The sequence below is a fragment of the Ceratotherium simum genome, chromosome 34 (genome assembly GCF_057802395.1).
Source record: "Ceratotherium simum simum isolate JZ-2026a chromosome 34, ASM5780239v1, whole genome shotgun sequence".
Lineage (NCBI taxonomy): Eukaryota > Metazoa > Chordata > Mammalia > Perissodactyla > Rhinocerotidae > Ceratotherium > Ceratotherium simum.
Genome location: NC_141933.1, coordinates 21,172,262 through 21,194,115, shown reverse-complemented (window position 1 = coordinate 21,194,115; position 21,854 = coordinate 21,172,262). Strand labels below are relative to the sequence as shown.

Below are 21,854 nucleotides of genomic sequence, written 5' to 3'. Positions count from 1 at the left end.
GAAGCTTCAGTTTTCAAGAAGAGTATATAGAAAATTGAGGAAATAGCAACACATCAAAAGAAAAATCTTTGTAATAAGTGTGTGTGGTGTGGGTGTTATTTTTCTTTTTTAAGTAGAAAGCAGTTGCCAGGTTATAGTCCAGTATTTTAGTACCAAGCAGACTTTTCTGCAGATTTCTTGTTAGAGAGGTAGACAGCTCATAAGATAGTACATTGAAATTGTGTTTGCACCTTCAGTAATATAATTGCAATATTGAATTACTGTTTTTAAGTGTGTTGCTTTATTTCTTACAAAGATAACTGGTTCAAAGCTAGAAAAAGATTTACTGGGTGCCTTTTGGTGCCCTTCTGCCTGTGTCTAGTGCCTGAGAAAGTGAAACTTTGACTTACCTCAACAATCTGTTGATAAACTGACAAAGAACTCTAATTACACCTTTAGTTCAGAACATGTTTTAATAATAAATTTAATCTTATACGGCTGCTTAATTTGCAGCCATCTCTGTTGACTGTAATATTCTGTGAATGGTGTATTTGGACTGCAAACCAGATTTTATTCTATCAGAATTTATGAATAATGCTAACAAATTAGTCTCAGTCACTAGATGGAACATAACTAATATCTCCATATCCATTGCATTTCTATTCTTTGTTTTCTGTTAGTCAAATAGGAGAATGCTGATAGTGTCTGTGTGCTCCTCAGGTGTGATAAAGAAATCAAAGTTTCCTACACGGTGTACAACAGACTGTCGTTGCTGCTGAAGTCTCTCCTTGCTATCACTAGAGTGACACCAGCTTACAGACTCTCCAGAAAACAAGGGCATGAATATGTCATATTGTACAGGTAAACAGCATAGCTGCTCACCTTTGTGATTCACTCCTCAGCCTCATCACTCTGCACATTGTCTAACCAGCATTCAGGTATTCTGTGATTAATTTTTGGACAGATGGTTGATTGGCTAGTTGGTGCTATAGCTGACTATGATTGTCTGTCCATCCTCCCTTATGAACCTCAGCTTTCCAAAGCTACCAAGTTGTTGTTCTTTTGTCTGTGCACAGCCATGATTCCTGTGGGATGGATTTTGAGGTCCTACTGATATACATCTCAAAGCTGGAAAAGGAGCTTAAGACTTTAAAAAACAGGCTATCCTAGCAAACTGCTAATTCAGTTTGTTTTTAATTAGTTGTCTGGGGACAGTTGTCTGGTCAACAGTTCTTTGAGTATTTTCCTTGGAGTATTTCACCTCAACATGTTATTTATTGAGTGCCTTTTTAATGCAAGCATTATGCTAGGGCCAAGGAAGAACTATACAGAGGCCCTGCCCTACAGATGTTTCTAATCTAATGGAGGAAACAGTTTGGTACATACATAATTATAATAAAAAGCAGGATTTGAAAACTGCATAGCAGTATCAGGAAAAACGTACTGAGAGAACACAGGAAGGGAAAATTTGTTCTGGTTGGGAGAAACAAGACAGGCTTCATGGAGAAAGTGGCATGCAAGCTAGCACTTGAGGCAGAGAGAATTTCAGCTGGTAGAAGTGAAGGAGAATGATCCTTTCAGGTGGGGAATACAACAGATGGCAAGACACAGAAGTGGGAGGCGGGGTATGAGCTGTACTCAAATTGTCAAATGGACCAGAGTGGTGGTGTAGAGGATGTGTCAGAAAGTGTGAGAGCAGGGCCAGCCCCGTGGCTTAGCGGTTAAGTGCGCGCACTCCGCTACTGGCGGCCCGGGTTTCGGATCCCGGGCGCACACCGATGCACAGCTTCCCCGGCCATGCTGAGGCCGCGTCCCACATACAGCAACCAGAAGGATGTGCCACTATGACATACAACTATCTACTGGGGCTTTGGGGGAAAAAAAAGGAGGAGGATTGGCAATAGATGTTAGCTCAGAGCTGGTCTTCCTCAGCAAAAAGAGGAGGATTAGCACGGATGTTAGCTCAGGGCTGATCTTCCTCACAAAAAAAAAAAAAAAGAAAGAAAGAAAGTGTGAGAGCAGAGCATGGAAAGCCAGCAGTTCCCAAATCATCCAAGACTCTCTTCTTTCATAGTAGTGACGAGCCATTGGTTTTAGCCTTAGATTTACATATATAGAGCTGATTTTGAGAAGAATTAGTGTAGCAGGATGGAAGGATTAAGGATTAGAGACTTAACTAGTTCTGTGGAAACAATCTAGTGCCAGAGAATAGTTATCAAGTCATTCTTTAACTTTTTTAGCAATAATCTAGCAACCCTACCCAGGTTTATTTTTCTAAGTCTTTAATACATTTTTGTTATCTTCTCTATAGTGTTCCCAGGTTTCAAGTTGAGTATTCCATTTGAAAATTACTGGACTTTTATTGAGATGTAACAGAAAGATTACTTTTTTTTTTTTGAGGAAGATTGGCCCCATGCTAACATGTGTTGCCAATCTTCCTCTTTTTCTTTTTTTCTCCCCAAAGCCCCAGTACATAGTTGTATATCATAGTTGTAGAGTTGTAGCTCTTCTATGTGTGGGATGCCGCCTCAGCCCGGCTGGATGAGCAGTGAGTAGGTCTGCACCCAGGATCCAAACTGGCGAACCCCGGGCCGCTGAAGCAGAACACATGAACTTAGCCGCTATGCCACCGGGCTGGCCCCAGAAAGATTACTTTCTCTTACCTCTCATTTACCTATGCAAGTCCCCTTAACTTTGGTTCTTTTAAAGATTTTATTTATTTATTTTTCCCCCCAAAGCCCCAGTAGATAGTTGTATGTCATAGCTGCACATCCTTCTGGTTGCTGTATGTGGGACACGGCCTCAGCATGGCCAGAGAAGCGGCGCGTCAGTGTGCGCCCGGGATCCGAACCCGGGCTGCCAGCAGCGGAGCGCGCGCACTTAACCGTTAAGCCATGGGGCCGGCCCTACTTTGGTTCTTTTATAAGTAGCCATACTCCACTGCTGGTCATCAGCTTAGTTAACTAGGACTCCTAGTGTTTTTCATACCAGTGTTTAAAGTCTTTCTTTATCCTGTATCTCTGGAGTAACATAGTGTTTATTGCTCACTGTTTGTTTGTCATTTAGGAGTGCTTTTGGATGCAAATAATTTAGGTTTAAACTATAGAGAAGTGGGTGATCTCAGAGGTAGATTTGGCCCTTTTTTTTTCTTTTATACTGTTGTTAACAGGTTAATAGTATAGCCTTATCTCATTAAAGAATAGCCTTGTCTTTTTTTTTTTTTTTTAAGCTGTATTATCATTTTTTCCCTGGCCCTGTAGACTTCATCATGTCATTGTAGAATAACGTAGTTATAAAAACTGATTCTGCATTTGTTGTTCATCAAGACTGAATTAAAGTTTTATCGTCTACTATCTGTGAAGAAAACTTTGGCTTAGCGCCTTAATGGCATAAAGAGTATAGCCAAGGGCCGGCCCCGTGGCTTAGTGGTTGAGTGCGCGTGCTCTGCTGCTGGCGGCCCAGGTTTGGATCCCGGGCGTGCACCGACGCACTGCTTCTCCAGCCACGCTGGGGCCGCATCCCACATACAGCAACTAGATGGATGTGCAGCTATGACATACAACTATCTACTGGGGCTTTGGGGGGAAAAAATAAATAAATAAAATCTTAAAACCCTGAAAAAAAAAAAAGAGTATAGCCAAGAAACAGTTTAGTATAATTAGCTTGTTTTAAGCACTGTACCAATATACAAATGAGTAGTGAGCTGATTAAGTATCAGCTTTTTATTAGAGGGTACCTGGCAAAATCTCTTTTGGCAACACTTTATTACCATCATTCCTGTATTACTTTAAGGCAGGAGTCAGCAAACTATGGCCAGCAGACCATCTGCTTATTTTTATAAATAAAGTTATTTTAGAACACAGCCACACCATTTGTTTACGTATCATCAGTGGCTACTTTTGCAGCACAGCAGCAAAGCTGACTTGTTGCCACAGACTATATGGCCTCTGAGCCTGAAATATTTACTATCTGATCCTTTTAACAAAAGTTTGCTGAGCCCTGCTTTAGGGTGTCTCTCACTTTTGTGCATGTATTTCAGATATTTATATACATGTCTTTTCTCCCATACCAGACTATAACCTCTGAGATCTAGGATTTAGATTTATCCTGAATCTCATCCCTGTCTTATCCTTATCTCATCCCTAACACCTAGCCACAGGGCCTTGTACGTTGTTAGAGCTTAGTTTTTATTGAACAAACCCATGTATGTGTTTAATTTTTAACAATATTGCTTGAAAAATATAAAAATACATTTTAAGTGTTTTGTAATTCAGAATTCTAGCTATTATAGACTGGCTTTCCCAGGGAGATTTGTGGAAAAGTTCTGCTGTTTATATTTTTATATTTTCAGAATAGTTGTACCTAATTATTCTATGGTAGAAAAGATTTTCTAATTTTCTTGACCACTTTACTTTGGAATGACTTGTGATAATCACAGAGAGCTCCCTTTAATTGAGGACCACTCTTCAAAATCTTGTACCTTGTGTTGCATATTTGAAAGTTGCTGAGGGAGTAGATCTTTTTCGTGTGTGTATGCGAGGAAGATTAGCCCTGAGATAACATCTGCTGCCAGTCCGCCTCTTTGTTGAGGGAGATTGGCCCTGAGCTAACATCCGTGCCCATCTTCCTCTACTTTATGTGGAACGCCTGCCACAGCATGGCTTGATAAGTGGTACATAGGTCCGCGCCTGGGATCCAAACCTGCAAACCCCTGGGCTGCCTAAGCAGAGCATGTGAACTTAGCCACTACACCACTGGCTCTACCCCAGAGAGTAGATCTTAAAAGTTCTCATCACGAGAAAAAAAATTCTATAACTGTGTATGGTTATGGATGTCAACTAGACTTATTGTGGTGATCATTTTGCAATATATGCAAATATCAAATCATTATGTTGTACACCGGAAACTAATATAATGTATGTCAATTATACCACAATAAAAAAAATATCGAGTACCTTGTAGTAGTAGTCCCAGATCTCTTTGCCAATTTTATTTATATATTCTTTATTTCCCAGTGGGTATACTTTAAAAACACATTGCAGGAATGGGAAGAAGAGACTTAAATAGCAGTTTCTACTTAATTATTATTTTCCTCATTTCTTAACCAATCCTCTCCATATACCTCCCCAAGCCTGCAGCTTAATTGAAGGGGTAGCATTATCATTACCTTAGAGGAGACGTTCATGCAGATAAGAAAAGAAGCATTTGTTTTGTTTATTTTGTTTCTAGAGAGTTTGGCTGTGGAGGCTCTTAGAATAAAGAATCAGGTAACATTTCTTTTTCTTTCTTCCCTACAGGATATATTTTGGGGAAGTTCAGCTGAATGGCTTAGGAGAAGGTATGTATTAAGGTTGAAAACATTTGTAGTGTTAAGAGTGCTCCTGACTTCGGAGATGGGCTTGGATGCTGCCTGTAATAATACGTAGCTTGTGATTTTAATATGTATGATACAGAGTAAGGGAAAGACAGGTAGGTGGTCCAAAGAGCTGCCAGGGAATGACTGAATAATTTTCCCAAAAGTCCCAGTAACTCAGTATTCTTTTTTACTGTTTATACATTTGTCTGTTTTCCTAATTTTCTACAATGAGCATGTTAAATGTTTTTAATGAGCATCAACAATTTTGAAAACTTGGAAATGAAACCAAGAAAACCAGGAAAGCTTTGTTGGAAGTATCACCTGCAAGGCCCTGGCTCTTCTATACTTAGTTCTGGAGTGGCAGCTTGGGTGGGAGTGCAGTTACTTCATAAATTGAGGTGTTCGTGTGATCAACTCTTTGTGCCCTTTTACTGTCTCATTGGGCATGTGACACATCTGGGCAGCGTTGGTTAGGACTTGCTCAAGCTTTAGGACTAATAATTGTTTTACCTCTTTGAAGGTAATTTTAACTGGAAATAGAATGCTGTTTCTTTTGCCAGTATTAGCTCAAGAATAAATTGAAAGAAAAAAATATATATATACATACATACATAGACACATATATATGAAATTGAGGCTTCTGTACTCAAGGTGCTAAGTGGGTGTCAGAAATTGTACAATAGGCTGAATGATTCAGGAAAAGACAGACTGGGGGCAGTGCCAGTATTCTCTGGGAAAGAGCTGTTTATTTGTCTTTTCTCCTAGGTTTCCAGACAGTTCGTGTTGGGACAGTGGGCACCCCAGTGGGCACCATCACTCTTTCTTGTGCTTACAGAATTAACTTGGCATTCATGTCCACCAGGTGAGGAAAGAACCTTGGAATCCAAAAGAACTCTTCCAAAGACATTGAAGGATTTTTTTCCAAAACTCTGTGGCTAAGCCTACAGTTCAGCTTTGCCATTGCTGAAATCAGTCCCCTTCTGAAGAATGAAATCAAGAGAGAGACCAGTTTCCAGATTGGAGAATCTGAATGTCCCAGAGCCAACAGTGTAGAGTTGGTTGTTTATATTTAGGGATGCAATTGTTAAGGCTCTACTGGTTCCTGTCAATAGATAGAAGGTGAGGGGCCCTCTGAGGACTTCAGAGGTGCTAGAAAGGCATTCTAACAAATACTATCATCTGCTTATTGCATTACAGGCAATTTGAGAGGACCCCACCTATCATGGGGATTATCATTGATCACTTTGTGGACCGTCCCTATCCCAGCTCCTCGCCCATGCACCCCTGCAATTACAGGTGAGGAATGTGAAAGGCATTTCCCCCAACTGCAGCTTGGCAGAAGCATCCATCTTGCACAGGTACATAGGGCACTTTTATCAGCACTCACCGACGGGCAGGGGGCACTGATGGAGACCCCACATGGAGAGAAATAGAGCGGCTAGCTTCCCTTCTTGCTGCTGCCTGTAAGGTACACCAAGACTTGAGGTATACAGAATATGTCAGGAAATTATTGGACGTTTCGGATCTTGATGGTAGTGATTTGACTTTTGATTTGATTTTACTTAGAGACTACAAGAATGGCAGTAATTTGTGGAATGTCCTTCACAAATTAATGGTTTTCAGGTCACCGTTGGCACAATTCAGTTATACATCAGAATCAAATATCACCAGGCCTAGATCCCAGAAAACAGAATTCTCCAGAGGCTGGAATAGATGTGTATCAGGGATACTACCTTTATGTGAAGGACTTGTAAAGTTGGATAGCTTTGTCTTTGGAGTCTAGACTTTTTTTTCACCGCGTCTCTATTGCTGACAATTCTTTGGCCCCGACACTGGCCAGGCTTAAGAAAATGCTCTCAAATGATATGTCAGGTAAGATGTTTGGGTTTAAAAAAAAAAGAAAGCCATTGTTAGCCTCTAAATGCTGCTCTCTCTCTCTTGCCGTTATGAACTCTGTCTGAATTCTTGTCACAACTTTCATCCTTATCGCACGTTCCTTTGTATCCTTTCGGAAATTGAATGCTATACCATAACATTCATGATTTCTTTTCTCCTCACTGTAGAACCGCTGGTGAGGACACTGGAGTAACATATCCTTCTGTGGAAGATTCTCAAGAAGTGTGTACCACTTCTTTTTCCACCTCCCCTCCATCCCAGGTAGGGAAGACAGCTTGATACAGTCTTGTTTGGTGGTGGTGGTAATTGTTTCGAGGGGGTTATTGTGAGGGATGAGGAGAGCCTTCTTATCCAGCAAGTGATAATGCAACATTCTAGTTGTAACTATTCTTAACCCACAAGATTTTATGTAACCTTTACCTTCCTAGGGACATCTTAAATTCCCTAGAAAATCAGTGACAGAATTCCAGATGCATTCCTTTTTTTCCCCTCCCCAAAGCCCCAAGCATGATTGTATATCCTAGTTGTAAATCCTTGTAGTTCTTATATGTGAGCCACTGCCACAGCATGGCAACTGACAGATGGGTGTGGTTCTGCAACTGGGAGATGATCCCCAGCTGCTGAAGCGGTAACCACTAGGCCATCAGTGCTGGCTCCCAGATGCATTCTGATACCAGAGAGGTACTCTACCCTACACTTGTTAATTTGGTAGCTACTTCTCTTTTGAAGTGGTAAATATGGTTCCTAAAAATGGAAGGAACGTAAAAGGAGCCAATAATGATTTAGCATAAAGTGCCAGTAAGAAACCAGCAGTGCAGTTTTTCTTAATAGTTGACACAGATTTCTGCCCATTGCATTCTCTATCTGAACATTTTTAACCATTAGCTTTTCCGCTTGAGTCCATCTTCAGTGTCAAACCCAGTTGTAATAACACATAGACTCCAAACAATGTTCTTGGCTTCCCAGGAAGAAGTGCCTGTATGGCCTTGTTGTATAATGCACATGGTACTGAGACTACTTCAGCTAAGGAGTCATTTTTGCCAGCTGACTGAACTTCAGAGCACATTTCTTCCCTCCACCCTAAGTCGTTCACCTTCTACCTCATTGCCTGCAGATCCCTGCTCTACCTGCCCATCATCTCTATTATTCCCCTCCTCATTGACTTTCACATTAGTTTCATCTGGACCTAACTCAGTTCTACTTTCTTTCTTTTTTTTTTTTTTGTGAGGAAGATCAGCCCTGAGCTAACATCCATGCTAATCCTCCTCTTTTTGCTGAGGAAGACCAGCTCTGAGCTAACATCTATTGCCAATCCTCCTCCCTTTTTTTCCCCCCACAAAGCCCCAGCAGATAGTTGTATGTCATAGTTGCACATCCTTCCAGTTGCTGTATGTGGGACGCGGCCTCAGCATGGCCGGAGAAGCGGTGTGTCGGTGCGCGCCCGGGATCCGAACCCGGGCCGCCAGTAGCGGAGCATGCGCACTTAACCGCTAAGCCACGGGGCCGGCCCAGTTCTACTTTCTTTTAAACTAGCCCCAGATTATCCCTTTTTGCCATCTTATTTTGGGAACCCAGCAGATTAACTGGCTATCCATAAGTTTTTATTTTTTGTTTTCTTAATTAAGAAGAAATTTTTTTTTTTTGTGAGAGTGATCAGCCCTGAGCTAACATCTGATGCCAATCCTCCTCTTTTTGCTGATGAATATTGGCCCTGGGCTAACATCTGTGCCCATCTTCCTCTACTTTATATGGGACGCCGCCACAGCATGGCTTGACAAGTGGTGCGTTGGTGCGCGCCCGGGATCTGAACCTGCAAACCCTGGGCCGCCAAAGCGAAGTGCGCGCACTTAACTGCTGTGCCGCCAGGCTGGCCCCTTAAGAAGCAATTTAAATTTATTCCATCCTGTGTTGATAGGAAATAATGGATTAAAATTATGGTTCTAATCTGTTTGAAAAGCATAAATTAGGCGCAAAAGCTAACCTAATGTGTGTGAAGGATGTTACAAAATCCGGATCACTATTATTTCTATTGTCCCAATTTAGAGTTAAAGAGGTTTTTGTTGTAAAGTTACCTAGATGGTTTGGTTTGGTGGTGTGAGAATTGTTATTCTCCTCCCCCCATTAATATATGTAGGCCTGAGTGTCGCCATTGCTCTGGGAGGGGGTAGCTTCTGGTATACTTACTGACACAGAGTAATACCAAAAATGGGAAGCCCTCTTTCTGTTGTTAGTGCTGTTGAGTCGATTCCGACTCCTAGTGACCCTGTGCACAGCAGAGCAGAACCCTGCCCGGTCTTTTTGTGCCATCCTCTCACCTTCTGGCACTCTATCAGACAATGCTCCCTGCTATTCATAGGGTTTTCATGGCCAGTTTTTTCTCAAGTGGGTGGCTAGGTCCTTCTTCCAAGTCTGTCTTAGTCTGGAAGCTCCACTGAAACCTGTCCACCATGGGTGACCTGCTGGTACTTGAAATACCAGTGGCAGAGCTTTCAGCATCCCAGCCACACGCAGCCACCACAGTGTGACAACCGACAGACGGGTGGTGTGGTTCTCTGACCGGGAAATGAACTGGGCCACAGTGGTGAGAGCACCGAATCTTAACCACTAGACCACTAGACCGCTTTCTCACTAGTGCACATTAGTGGGAGTAGATTATTTTTTTTGATAATCAAAAAGTGAATTTGTCAATTTTAATGTTCATTAAACAGTTTTATTTTGTTTTACAAGTGATAAATTCATAAAGAATAAATAAATTTATGACTTCAGAGATATGAGAGATGGTGAGGCTGGGCCTTAACAAATCAATTTGTTTCTTTCTCTGATAGAGTGGAAATTTGACCTGACCCCAAAAGTAAAGGAAAGTTAAGTAGTTTCTGCCCATGATGTTTGCAAAAATGTTTGTTGACCTGTGTAAGGAGAGCCTATGTTTTTTATGGTATCAGTTGCCTGTTTGTCTTGTCACAGTTTACAAGTAGATCACTACACCAAGATCTTATCAATACTGAGCAACCCATGGGCGAGCCCTGTCACTACTCCCTGAGTACCTCTAATCAAGGCTGATACGGTTTGGTGTAGAAATACTCATTTTGAACCTTGATGGTAGAACAGAGAGAAAATCATTTGCCATCAGGTCTCCTCATTCCTGTAAATACTGAAATAGTTTTTTCCTTGGTTTAACCTAGGGAATTGCATAATTGTTCAACAACTTCTATTTGAGCTTTTGCTAGAGTCCAGTAAATACATGTTAATGTGGTGTTTGTTTTGCCAACAAAAAAAGGATCATTGTGTCATTTGGGCCCGGAGTTGAGTCAAGAAATAGTGGTGACCCTGAACCTGCTAGTGTGACTTAAGGTCCGACCTCCAGTTCTAAGCATTAATTAGCTAATTGGTGAGACTTAAAGATGGAACAGCAAGACTCAAAATAATCTTCATGCCCATAATTAGCTTTAAAATCATAAGAATTTTGAAAGTGCCACAGCTTTTACTCCATCAAGTTCTCCAAAACCATTAGGGACTATAAGAAAACACACACACACACCCTATGCATACACCTGCACACACCCACTCATCTTCCCTAGGATACTAACACACACACATACACACACACACACACCCTGTGCCTACACCTGCACACACCCACTCATCTTCCCTAGGATAACACACACACACACACACACCCACACCCTCTGCCTACACCTGCACACACCCACTCATCTTCCCTAGGATAACACACACACACACACACCCCCACACCCTCTGCCTACACCTGCACACACCCACTTATCTTCCCTAGGATAACACACACACATACACACACACACACCCCCTATGCCTATACCTGCACACACCCACTCATCTTCCCTAGGATAATGTAGGAAAGTGTGCAGCTGGGTACCTGAGCAATTTAAAGTTCCAACCAACAAATGTCAACTGTTTAAACCTGTCCCTGCAGATTCTGGGTCCCCAGAAAAAGGTCTTCAGCCTAACATTTTAACCTTAGTGTCCTCATTCATCCTCAGCACACCTTGTGTCTGCTCCCAGGCCCTTTGTTTTGGAGGCTGTTCTCTAACATCCTCCCACCTTCTTTTGACTAAAGACTGACTAATGCTTGGTTCAGGTTTCCCTGTTTTGCCAAGTCACACCAGCTTGACTCAGCTTTGTCTTCCACCTGCTCATCAGGGAGACAGGCGTGCAGTGGAGCCCCCTGGGATAAACATCTCTTCTTCAGACTCTTCAAGTGGTCCTTTTGGGAAGGCAGTCATGCAGCTTTTCCCTGCTTCACCCCTGACTTCCACTGTGCATTTCAGCCTCTATTGCTACTGCTCCTTCTGGAGTTTTTTTCACTTCTTTCTCAAGTCCCTTTTCTTTTTTCTTCCCTTGTTTCTCCTGTCTCTGTGTGTATCTGTGCACAGTGTGTGTTTACTGTCACAAAGGCACATTTTCAGACCCCTACTCCTGTGGTGATGGACACCCTGAGGGTCCCCATGGCAGGACTGGCCTTTTCCCATCAAGTGAGTCCATACTGGGAAGATGGGGATATAATCAGATGGCATCTTTTTATTTAAAAATTGTAAATAAAGTAAAGTACAGGGTATAGCTATTTAAATGTCCCCAAGTGTTCTGTGGGTTATTTTGAGGCTTGATAATTGATTTTTAAGAGGACATAGCCATAGCACACCAGCCCAAAATAGGGTTTCTCATTTGCCCCTCCTCCCACCATTGATGTGAAAAATACTTGGAGTTATTTATATCTTATTTCCAAATAAACAATCCAAGAGTGGTATTCTTTCTTTTTCAATATAAATAGGAACCCTCCCATACCCAGGGGTAATGGAAGGTATGATTAGAGAAGATGCCCTATGTTTTAAAGGGACTTCAGTAGGACAAAGGAGAAATTAGAATGACCTGGGAAAAACTGATGACTGGCTCCAAGTTCTGCCCAGGCTTGTGCTCCACAGATCACCTGGGCTGGAAACCAAAAAAGTTAGCTGAGCCCCTGGGAAAAGGGGGAGCGGGAAACTCTGGAGGCCTTTGGAAGGGTGCAGAGCTGGGAATCTCAGTCCCGCTGCAAACAAGTTTCTGTTTCCTTATCAGAAAGTAATAGCCTGGTCTGTCTTTAACCCTTCCATCAGGCACCTGCACCATGAGGATGAGGGCTGGGATCCGTTTCTTACCTTTCTGCTGATCTTGATCGTTAGTCATACTCTAGGATGGCCTATTTTTTTCTCCTCCTTTCCTCTGCCCCTCTTTGTTTTTCTCTTGCTTAGCTCTCAAGCTCTCGCCTTTCCTATCAACCTGCTGCCCTGGGCGTTGGATCAGCTGACCTGGCTTATCCAGTAGTGTTTGCTGCTGGCTTAACCGCCACACACCCTCACCAGGTATCTCTGAAGATGGGGAGCACCCTGGGGGTTCCTATGCTGCCTCCCCTGCCCTGAGGCAGTTGAGGGGCCTCTTGATACACTGGTATTATTTTAAGTGTTCTGAAGCAAAGTTCTGCTGTGACTTTGGAGGACTAAGGTGACTGAGAGGAAGGGGCTTCTTAGACTTCAGAAAGGAAGGAAGAGCTTCCCAGGTGTTTTCTCCCTCTCTTTCCTTCTCCTTGCGTAGTCCTTATCTTGCATGTCTCCCATTTACTGAATCCTAGAGAGGATAAAGATCCAAGGTTTCCTGCCCACTTGGTGGCAGCATTGGTGATGGAAAAGCTCGAAAGCAGACATCATCATGCTAGGCCGTGAGTTTCCCCTCCTGCCTGACACTGCCCTGAGTCACTGTATTTTTCCGTTCTTCCCCACAGCTAATGGTTCCCGGGAAGGAAGGTGGGGTACCCCTTGCTCCCAACCAGCCTGCCCACGGTGCCCAGGCTGACCAGGAGAGATTGGCAACCTACACCCCTTCTGACGGGGCCCACTGTGCTGCCACACCTTCCAGCAGGTGAGTTCACGTCTTGGCTCTGCCACTGCTCAGGCCAGCCAGGGGGCCTGTCCTGCCTGACACATGTGCTTATTTGGTATCAGGAAAGAGCAGCTGTCAGCGTTGGCTCAGGCTTGGCATTTGCACCCAAAATGTGGAATCCTTCAAGTTCCTGATAAGGATCTTATGTTGCAGCTGGTATGTAAGGAAGCTGGCCCTGGGCTTCACTGCCAACAGCAGGGACTGGGCTCTTATCACCCTCACACCTTATCACAGTGAAGGGGTTTCTCAGACATTTTTCTCTGGCCCCGAGATTTATTCCCTTGGAGTCGGTCCTCATTTCTCCTGTAGAACGGGCTGTTTGCCGTCACCCTGGAGTCTGGGGCCACAGTGTATCTTGGTGGTAGTTAGGATTGATTTTCTCTTTCTGCTATGTTAGCACCACGTGGAGATCCTTTAGAAACAGCTATTTTTCCTCATTAAAGTTTTTTTAAAATCTTTGTCTTTTCTGATGACAGAAATGATACATTCTGTAAAATTCACATTATGAAGATGTTGATTAGGTAGAAAATGAAAGTTCTCATAATCCCACCCTGCAAAAATCACCACTGTTACCTCCTTTTCCAAGACCACAGGATCTCAGAAGCATTAAGTAATTTGCCCAAGAGCACTTAGCTCGCAAAATGGCTGGGCACACGCCCAGCTCCTCGGACTGCAAAGCCCATGCTCTCTCTTCCATTCCACTCAGAGTTCTCCCATGGGAAGCTGAGGCTGTGTTGACCTGCTCTGCCCTCCCCTCCCTTGACTGGAAGGCCCCAGAGACAATGACGTTGATTGCCTCACCACATCTTAAATGAATTTTCGGATAATAGAAATTCCTGGCATTTTTTTTTTTTCATTCCCACAGTGGAGTGGTGGGAGGGGAGTTGTTTGGGAAGATCTTTTTGTGCCGTCCATCAGGAAAAATAATTACTTTCATTCCTGGCTTCCCAAATTTCCATTCTCTTATCCCTCCCCCTGTTAGATAATCAAAAGAAGATCTTGTTAGTCATTTTATACGCATTTTCTGAGTCTCGATGCCTGGGGCATGTCCAGGAGTAGCTAAAGAGAGAAGCCCCTGTGAGGGGATTCTTAAATAAATCCAGGTCATCAGAGCTCAGGCCTTTCTTCAGTGCTGGCTGGAGTCCAGAGGCCACTTGGACTGTACAGTCCTCCTCCCAACCTTGGGCCCCTGCTTTTGGCCAGAGGACCTTTCCTATCCCCCGCAGCTTGCAGGGCTGTGACTACTAGTCTGACAGCCACAGTGTGTGCCCCTGTTTCTGCTGCTTGCAGGCCCCTGTCATCCGGGTCATCACCAGTCTGGGGGTCTGGAGAGGGGGGGAGTGGGAGCAACCCAACTGAATGTCATTGAAAGACCTTGCTGAATGGAGGGATGATTGCGGGCGAGGAGAGGGGAGGAAATGTGGTACGGAGCACAGTGGACCGCAGCCCAGCGATTTGTCATGGCCAGAGAAAGCTCTGGCTAACTAGACTCAAATTTGGGACTCTTGACTTAGAATAATGGCAATGTCTCTTGTGAGGTAAGGCATAAATTGAACATTGTACTGTAAACCATACGGTCTTATGGTATTTTTAGATAAAACAAAGAAGATGGAGAAGAGCTAAAATCTTGAGTCTCGCTATGTAAAAGATTAATACTAAAGTTACAGTTGTTTATGAGAGCTGCTTGCCTATACATATGATTACTCTATGCATGGTAACTAATGCTTATTGGTATTTCAGCTTAAATTTTATGTAAGCTTTACACAATTGTAACGCTATATGCATAATTTTGAGTTGTTCTAGGAAATGCAGTCCTCTGCTCTCAACTCAAAAGGGAAGGTGACAGTGGCAGCAGCCAGACGCTTGTTGCCATTTCCCACGTGGGTGGGCTGGTGGGGGACAGCTCCTGCCCTAGGCTGCAGCCCCACCGTGTAGGCTCTGCTGTGGTTTGAGAGTGAGTACCAACACTACCTTTCTTCTCTAGCGAGGATACTGAAACTGTATCAAACAGCAGTGAGGGACGGGCCTCCCCCCATGATGTCTTGGAGACCATCTTTGTCCGAAAAGTGGGGGCTTTTGTCAACAAACCCATCAACCAGGTGATTTTTCTGCCACTGCCACCTGTGAGAATGTCTGAGCCCTTAGAGTGAGGCCTTAAGCTGAGATCTGTAGGCACCACTGAAATTGCATGCAAAATTGTGTATGGGTGAATTTTTGGTGAAGAGGGTTAGTAACCTGCCACACCCCTCTAGAAATAGTTAAGAACTACTGTTCTGTGATCTTTTAAGCCTCCCATAGGAGAGGGAGACTAGACATCCTTTAGTACAAGCACATTGCATGGGAAGTGTCATTGTCTCAGCCTAACTTGAAATAGGAAGTTTCTCCTCAGCTCTGTCAGTGAAGAACAGTTGTTACTGAATTACTGTGGGTCAAGCTTCCAAAGCTGAATCTCCAGGGTCCTGGGGAGCCCTAACCCCTGTCTATGCTGTGGGCATGCGATGGGAAGTGGGGGAAGTGGGGGGGGTCGGTCTCCAACAGGACAAGGACCTGAGGGGTGGTGTGGTCAGCCTAGGTGTGCAGACTTGCTGGACCTCCAGGCTTCTGGCAGCCTTTAAGGAGGCACATAAGCTGGGGGAGGGGCGGGCACTAATACTTTGTCCTGTATCCCTTCAGGTGACCCTGACCAGTTTGGACATACCTTTTGCCATGTTTGCTCCCAAGAATTTGGAGCTGGAGGATGCTGATCCCATGGTGAGTCCCCCGTTGACTAACGGGGACGTCCAGGGAGATGGCGCTGTAGTCGTCGTGGTCCTTCCCGGGCGAGGCACTCTTCCTCCACAGACCATTAGCCATGCCCCTTGCTTTATGGATTTGCAGCTCACGTTGGGTCCCTTACAAAACCCTTGATTGTTAATGGTAACTTGCACCCAGTGCACAGAACCAGCCCCTACCTCTGCCTTATTCTGAAACAGGTGAATCCTCCGGATTCCCCAGAGACTGAATCTCCTCTCCAGGGCAGCCTGCACTCTGATGGCTCCAGCGGCGGCAGCAGTGGCAATACTCACGACGACTTTGTTATGATTGACTTTGTAAGTTGCCATCGCCTTCCTTGACTTTTGCTGCCCCAGGGAAAATAAACCTGGAAGAATTTGAACAGGACTTCCTTCACAGGGATCACATGGGCCAGCATAGACAAAGGGGATGGGGCAGGTGGGTGCCCGGCGGTGCAGTTTATGTGGGGAACCTGCCCTCATACCCTGCTTGGGGAGGCATTTGGAGACCCATGAACAATAAGGCATTTTGTGCCATGTCTTTGGTTGAAATTCATAATGAAATCCAGCTCTAAATGGGGATTTCCCAGTGGTATGCATGTAGGTCATATTCATGCCTGAGTGGATAGCCCTTTGCTGAGGAAAGGTGTTTGAAGGAAGGAGACAGAAACCTAACCAGGGGAGAAGAGTGTTACCACCAGGGTTAGAATTCAGCTGCCCAGAAGAGAAAGGTATAAAGATGCTCCTCCTAAGATAAGCCTGGAGGAACCTTTTTTTTGACAATTCCTGGAAGGAAAGAGTGTTGTTCGTCGCTTAAGTCCTCTGATTTTCCCCTGTGGTCCAAGGCAAGCTAACCTGAGTCTGTCTTATTTTTGAAGAAACCGGCCTTTTCTAAAGATGACATTCTTCCAATGGACTTGGGGACCTTCTATCGTGAATTTCAGAACCCCCCTCAGCTGAGCAGCCTCTCCATAGATATTGGGGCACAGTCCATGGCCGAAGACTTGGTATGGAAACCCCTTCCCCCACCACACCCCTTTGATGGTCATTCCTGCTCCACAGGCCTAGAAATTTCTTCCTGTTACTCCTCCTACCCCTCTTCTCCCATCTTCCCTATAACAGGAAAGAGATACTTTTAGACCATTATCTTCTTTTGATCACACTTGAGATTTGCATTGTGCCTGGCAGTCGTTATCTTGAATTTGCTTGCGCTCGCTTCCTCTTTTTCTCTGCACACTCCCAGCAGTACTGACACACTCCTGTTGTTTGGTGCCCAAGGTCTTCTACTTGCTGATGCCACGAACCAAGCTGCTCCAACAGCTCTTGCCTCAGCTGTTTAGCTTGCCAGGCAGATGCCAATGGTCCAGGGCAGAAGAAACGTGAGGCTGACTCTTGGTGTTCTTGCCCTTTCCGCAGACAGCCCGTCCCTCAGCTAGCGGTTCTCATGCTTAGCCAGATGTCCTGGTACTAACTGTAATTACCACATCTCCACCTAGGCTATTTCCTATTTCCTGCCTCGAAGGACAGAGGACCGCCCTGCACAGCCAGAAACTCTGGGGCCCCACACCACGAGATGTCGGGGTCCCTCTGCTTGAGGTGGGACTATCATCTCCTATATCGAAATTAGAGGAATGGCTCAAGACATAGGAATCTGGGAATAGCTGCCCTTGATTTCTTTAAACAGAAAAGCGTGCACAGTAATAATAACAATAGAGTAATAATGTCATTACTATTATTAAGATTTATCGAGGCTTTCTAGGTGCCAAGCATTTTTCTAAGTGCTTTACATGAAGCTTCAACAACCCTGAGAGGTAGGTTTTCTTATTATCCCAGTTGACAGATGAGAAAACCAACACTGAACAGATAACTTGCCCGTGGTCACACCAAGCGGGCAAAACAAAGCTTTGATCCTGGAGAGTCTGGCTTCTGATTTTAGGCTTAACTACTGACTCCCCAGACTCTCATTTGAAATGTGCTTGGAAGGAACTGAACTCTGAAGGCTTTCAAAGTGACGCTGCAGCCGGTTGCCCCAGCCTCCCAGACCTGCCGGGCTGTCTGGTATGTCCAGGCCATGTTATAGGTTCTGAGGCAAGAGAGTGTCCCACCTTCCAAGTATGTTGTGCCTGTCAGGGAGTCTGCAGATGCAAATTCATCAGTGGAGACAGACCGCCTGATTAAGGTCAAGTCTTTTTGTGTGTGTGAGGAAAATCAGCCCTGAGCTAACATTCATGCCCATCCTCCTCTTTTTGCTGAGGAAGACCAGCCCTGAGCTAACATCTATTGCCAATCCTCCTCTTTTTTTTTCCCCCTTTTTCTCCCCAAAGCCCCAGTAGATAGTTGTATGTCATAGTGGCACATCCTTCTAGTTGCTGTATGTGGGACGGGGCCTCAGCATGGCCGGACAAGCAGTATGTCGGTGCGCGCCCGGGATCCGAACCCAGGCCGTCAGTAGCAGAGTGTGAGCACTTAACTGCTAAGCCACGGGGCCGGCCCCAAGGTCAAGTTTTTATTAAGAGTTGATTCCTGTGGGCAGTTAAACTTAACTCCTCATGGTTCTGTTTTCTTCTCTTTTTTTGTTGTTCTCTCTCAGCCCCCTCTCACCTCAGCTGGTGTAAAGATGCAGATTCCTAGGCCTCCCCACAGACCTGCTGAGTCAGCATCTCTTGGGCCTGTGGTTAGGGCTCCTTATCCATGTGCCTGAAGGGGGTTCTGGTGCCCAGCACAGGATGTGAAGAAATCTTTCAGAACCTTTCCTTCATTTGTAGCACTCTGAACCTATTGTTTTATTCTAGTCAGTCTAATTGTGCCAACGATATCTCACGTGTGATTTCTCTATCATCCTGTTGTCCTCCATTTCTCTGTCAGCCTGGTCCTTTTCTATCTCGTTAAGTGTGTGGCCCACTTGGAGTTCCTAGGCTGTTCTGTCAACCCTCCAGCCCCAACAAAACCCTGCTGGACATAAGCCTGCTGTCCAGTGCCTGCTCAGCTGCCCTGCCTTCTCCTGCTCTCCCAGCTCAGCCCTGCTGAGCCAGCTCTCTGCTGCGCTCCCTTCCTCAGCCCAGGGTGACTGGGCTAACTGCCTCATCAAAGCCCTACCTGAATAAGCAGCTTTTCTCTCCCCTCCCGGTACAGGACTCACTACCAGAGAAGCTGGCTGTGCACGAGAAGAATGTCCGAGAATTTGATGCCTTTGTAGAAACCCTGCAGTAAAAGTTGGTGTCCTCGAGTACCAGCGTCCCCTTTCTGTGGTCCCAGGAGACAAAGAGCCTCTCACTCATCAGCTGCTCCCATCCCTGGTCCTGCTCCAAGCCAGGTGGAGGGGAGGCTGGGGACCCCGACATCCCTGCTCTTGTACCTCCTGGAGACTCCATGGCAGCAGTCAAGCCCAGTAATAGCATTTGAGAGGACTCAGCCTCTGGCCCTGGAGATGGGAAGACCTTTTGTAACAAAAGGGCCCTCCACAGGGCCATCTGCTTACACCGCCCATCAGCGTCTGCTTCACAAAGGTTGTCATCCTGTTCCTCCTGCTGCCGGCCCCCTGCCCTGGGGCTGCCCTGCAGCTGGCCCCTCGCCTGCCTGCCTTTACCATCACCATTTGACATTCCAGCTGGTGGCCCAGAGCCTGGGGTGGTGGCAGAAAGAGGAAGGAGTCGGTGCTGGGAGGAAGAAGGAAGGACTCCTTCAGGCTTTCTATGTTGTTTCCCTTAGTTCTGGTATCTTCTTCCTCTCTCTGCCCCTGTGCCTCTACTTTTGGCAGTATGACAGGCCTCCTGCCCAACTCCAAAGTCAGCCATTCCCCCCTTGAAGGTGTGCCAGCTCATCCCTTAACAGAAGGTCTGAGCAGCCCTGGTGGCTGCCTGTGCTCAGCTCCTCAGCTACGTGGAAACACAGTCCTGTGTCTCTAGGATTCTGTCATTAGGCGTCACAGCAAAGGTTCTTCTCTTTCCTCTCCTCCCTCCCCATTGCTGCTCCTTGGTTATAGAACACGGTAATTATTTATTACTTTCAGAGAAATCAGATATTTTATAGAGAAAATATGTTTGAGGTTAGATGTTTTCACTTGGGGATGGTGGAGGGCCTCTCCCTGGGGCAGAGCCTCCTTCTGTGGAGGTTCCTCAGATTCTGGGTTGCTGCTCTGAGGATCTTCCTTCCCATATATATAGGGTAGGATCCAAGAAGATGGCTGGCTGAGGGCAACAGAACCTCCCAGAATCTCTGCATTTGAACTGACAACAGGCTTTACCTTGGACACTCACATATTCCTGGTGAGAGCCTTGAATCTCTCATAGCTTCTGCACAGTGACTGACTCTGTTCTGGCAGCCCAGGAGGTCTTGGGTGCCAAGTGTGTTGACTCCCCAGGTTTGTGCCACATACAGTGCCCAAGGGGCATTGTGTGTGCCCTGCTGTGGACCCGGGGAAGGCCAGACAGCCCCTCCTTCTGGGGTACTTGTTCCTGTTTCTTGGGGCTGAGTTATGGGCTTTTTCCTCTTTCTGCCTGGGCCTGGCTGCCACCTTCCTTTAATCCCGGGGTCTGTACACTGCCCTGAGGTTTACTGGTTGGACTGGTTCCTTGTTAAGAAACCAAAGCTGGGCATATGATTGACTTAACCCTTCAGGTATTGTTACTTGAGTAAGTCAAGTGCCTAGCTTCACCCACCTACCATTTGTCTCTCCCGGCCTAACTGGTAGTCCTGGCCCCGGAAAACGAGGCCTGCCCCCTTCCTCCTGGCCCACCTGGGGTATTCATTGGCAGCAGCTATTGTTCTGCTGTGGAGCAGGTGGCCCTCAATTGCTTGTTAGTAAATGCATGTGACATTGTTCCCACCTACAAGGCTGACCTCTGAGGGCCGGAGTAGGCTCTGATGCTGTCTCAGGCTGAGCCCTGCCCCTGTGCGTGCGTTCTGCTGCCGCAAAGAAGTGTTCCCAGCAGTGGTGTCTAACTGGCCCTCCTATCTTTGGGCCAAAGCACACCGATGGCCTGCTAAACCAATCCAGATTTACCTGCAAGGCCCCAGCGCTGAGAGGGGTGAGGGCCCTGCAAGTTTGATTGCCTCCCCCACCTGGCCCCAATAGCTCAGCTGCTGCCCTCCTTCCAAGGCCAAACATGGAAAGGCCTGTTAGCCATTGTCCTCTTTGACTCCCAACTGTTGGCCTCTGCAGGCAGCAGCCTTTCTTCAGGACCCCATCAGTGAGGCCAGGGAGGCTGAGCCCTGACTTTGAGCTGAGCCTGGGAGGAGCAGAGCAACTGTCAAGGCCGGCCCTTGCCCCTCAGCCCTGTACAATAAAAGGTATGAGCCCTAAACTGATGCCTGCAGCCCCCTCGGACTGGGACCAGTCATCTGTCTCCAGGTGGCAGAGTCCCTCCCGCTCCTCCAGCCTATCTTGTTTGGAAATACTGAGCTAGCCTTTAAAATGTATTCAAGAGATTTCCAATAAAATTTTTTCTGTACTTTACAGCCTCCTGTCCTGCAAGTCGTCTAAAATCCTAGCCAGCTCCCTCCCACTTCTGCAGGCCCAGGTCACCGGCAGGCTCTGTGGAGGGGGAAGAGCGTGCCGTGTGAGGCACAGGCGGGCTTCAGAGTCAGGCAGGCTGTTGGAGTACTGGGGTTTGGCCACTTCCCAGCTGTGCAACCTTGGGCGGGTCAGGAAACCTCTTAGAGCCTCCTCGTTTTCCTTGGTTGTAATGTTCCCGTTTCAGGGGCTTGTATGCAAATACTCAGTGGGATGATGTGTATGAAGTAGACATGCATATGAAGTACAATCGTAGTAAAATCTCCAAAAATGTAGGCCATTATCATCAGCTCTTTTTCCCCCTTTGCAACACAGCTCACCACTCAGCCTGGAGGCAATCGCCTTTGGCTCTGCGGAAGGACAGTTGACAGGTCTCTGCCATGTTTCC

At 45.8% G+C, this 21,854-nt stretch overlaps 1 protein-coding gene across 8 annotated transcripts in view; it reads left to right on the top strand.

The window, feature by feature from the left end:
- ATG13 (autophagy related 13) overlaps positions 1-21,404 on the top strand; it is a 49,137-nt gene extending 27,733 nt beyond the window's left edge. For 6 of the 8 annotated variants that reach the window (XM_087423028.1, XM_004436920.3, XM_087423029.1 and 3 more), the window contains 11 exons: positions 700-840; positions 5,277-5,317; positions 6,101-6,197; positions 6,533-6,631; positions 7,399-7,492; positions 13,026-13,162; positions 15,168-15,282; positions 15,857-15,934; positions 16,156-16,272; positions 16,833-16,961; positions 19,087-21,404. In XM_087423028.1, coding sequence (XP_087279154.1) covers positions 700-840; positions 5,277-5,317; positions 6,101-6,197; positions 6,533-6,631; positions 7,399-7,492; positions 13,026-13,162; positions 15,168-15,282; positions 15,857-15,934; positions 16,156-16,272; positions 16,833-16,961; positions 19,087-19,164 — 1,126 coding nt within the window. In that variant the 3' untranslated portion in view covers positions 19,165-21,404. Of the gene's footprint in view, positions 1-699; positions 841-5,276; positions 5,318-6,100; positions 6,198-6,532; positions 6,632-7,398; positions 7,493-11,643; positions 11,743-12,498; positions 12,610-13,025; positions 13,163-15,167; positions 15,283-15,856; positions 15,935-16,155; positions 16,273-16,832; positions 16,962-19,086 lie in introns of all 8 variants that reach the window. The other 2 variants (XM_087423033.1, XM_087423030.1) reach the window with 2 other exon arrangements.
- The last annotated feature ends 450 nt before the right edge of the window (positions 21,405-21,854 follow it).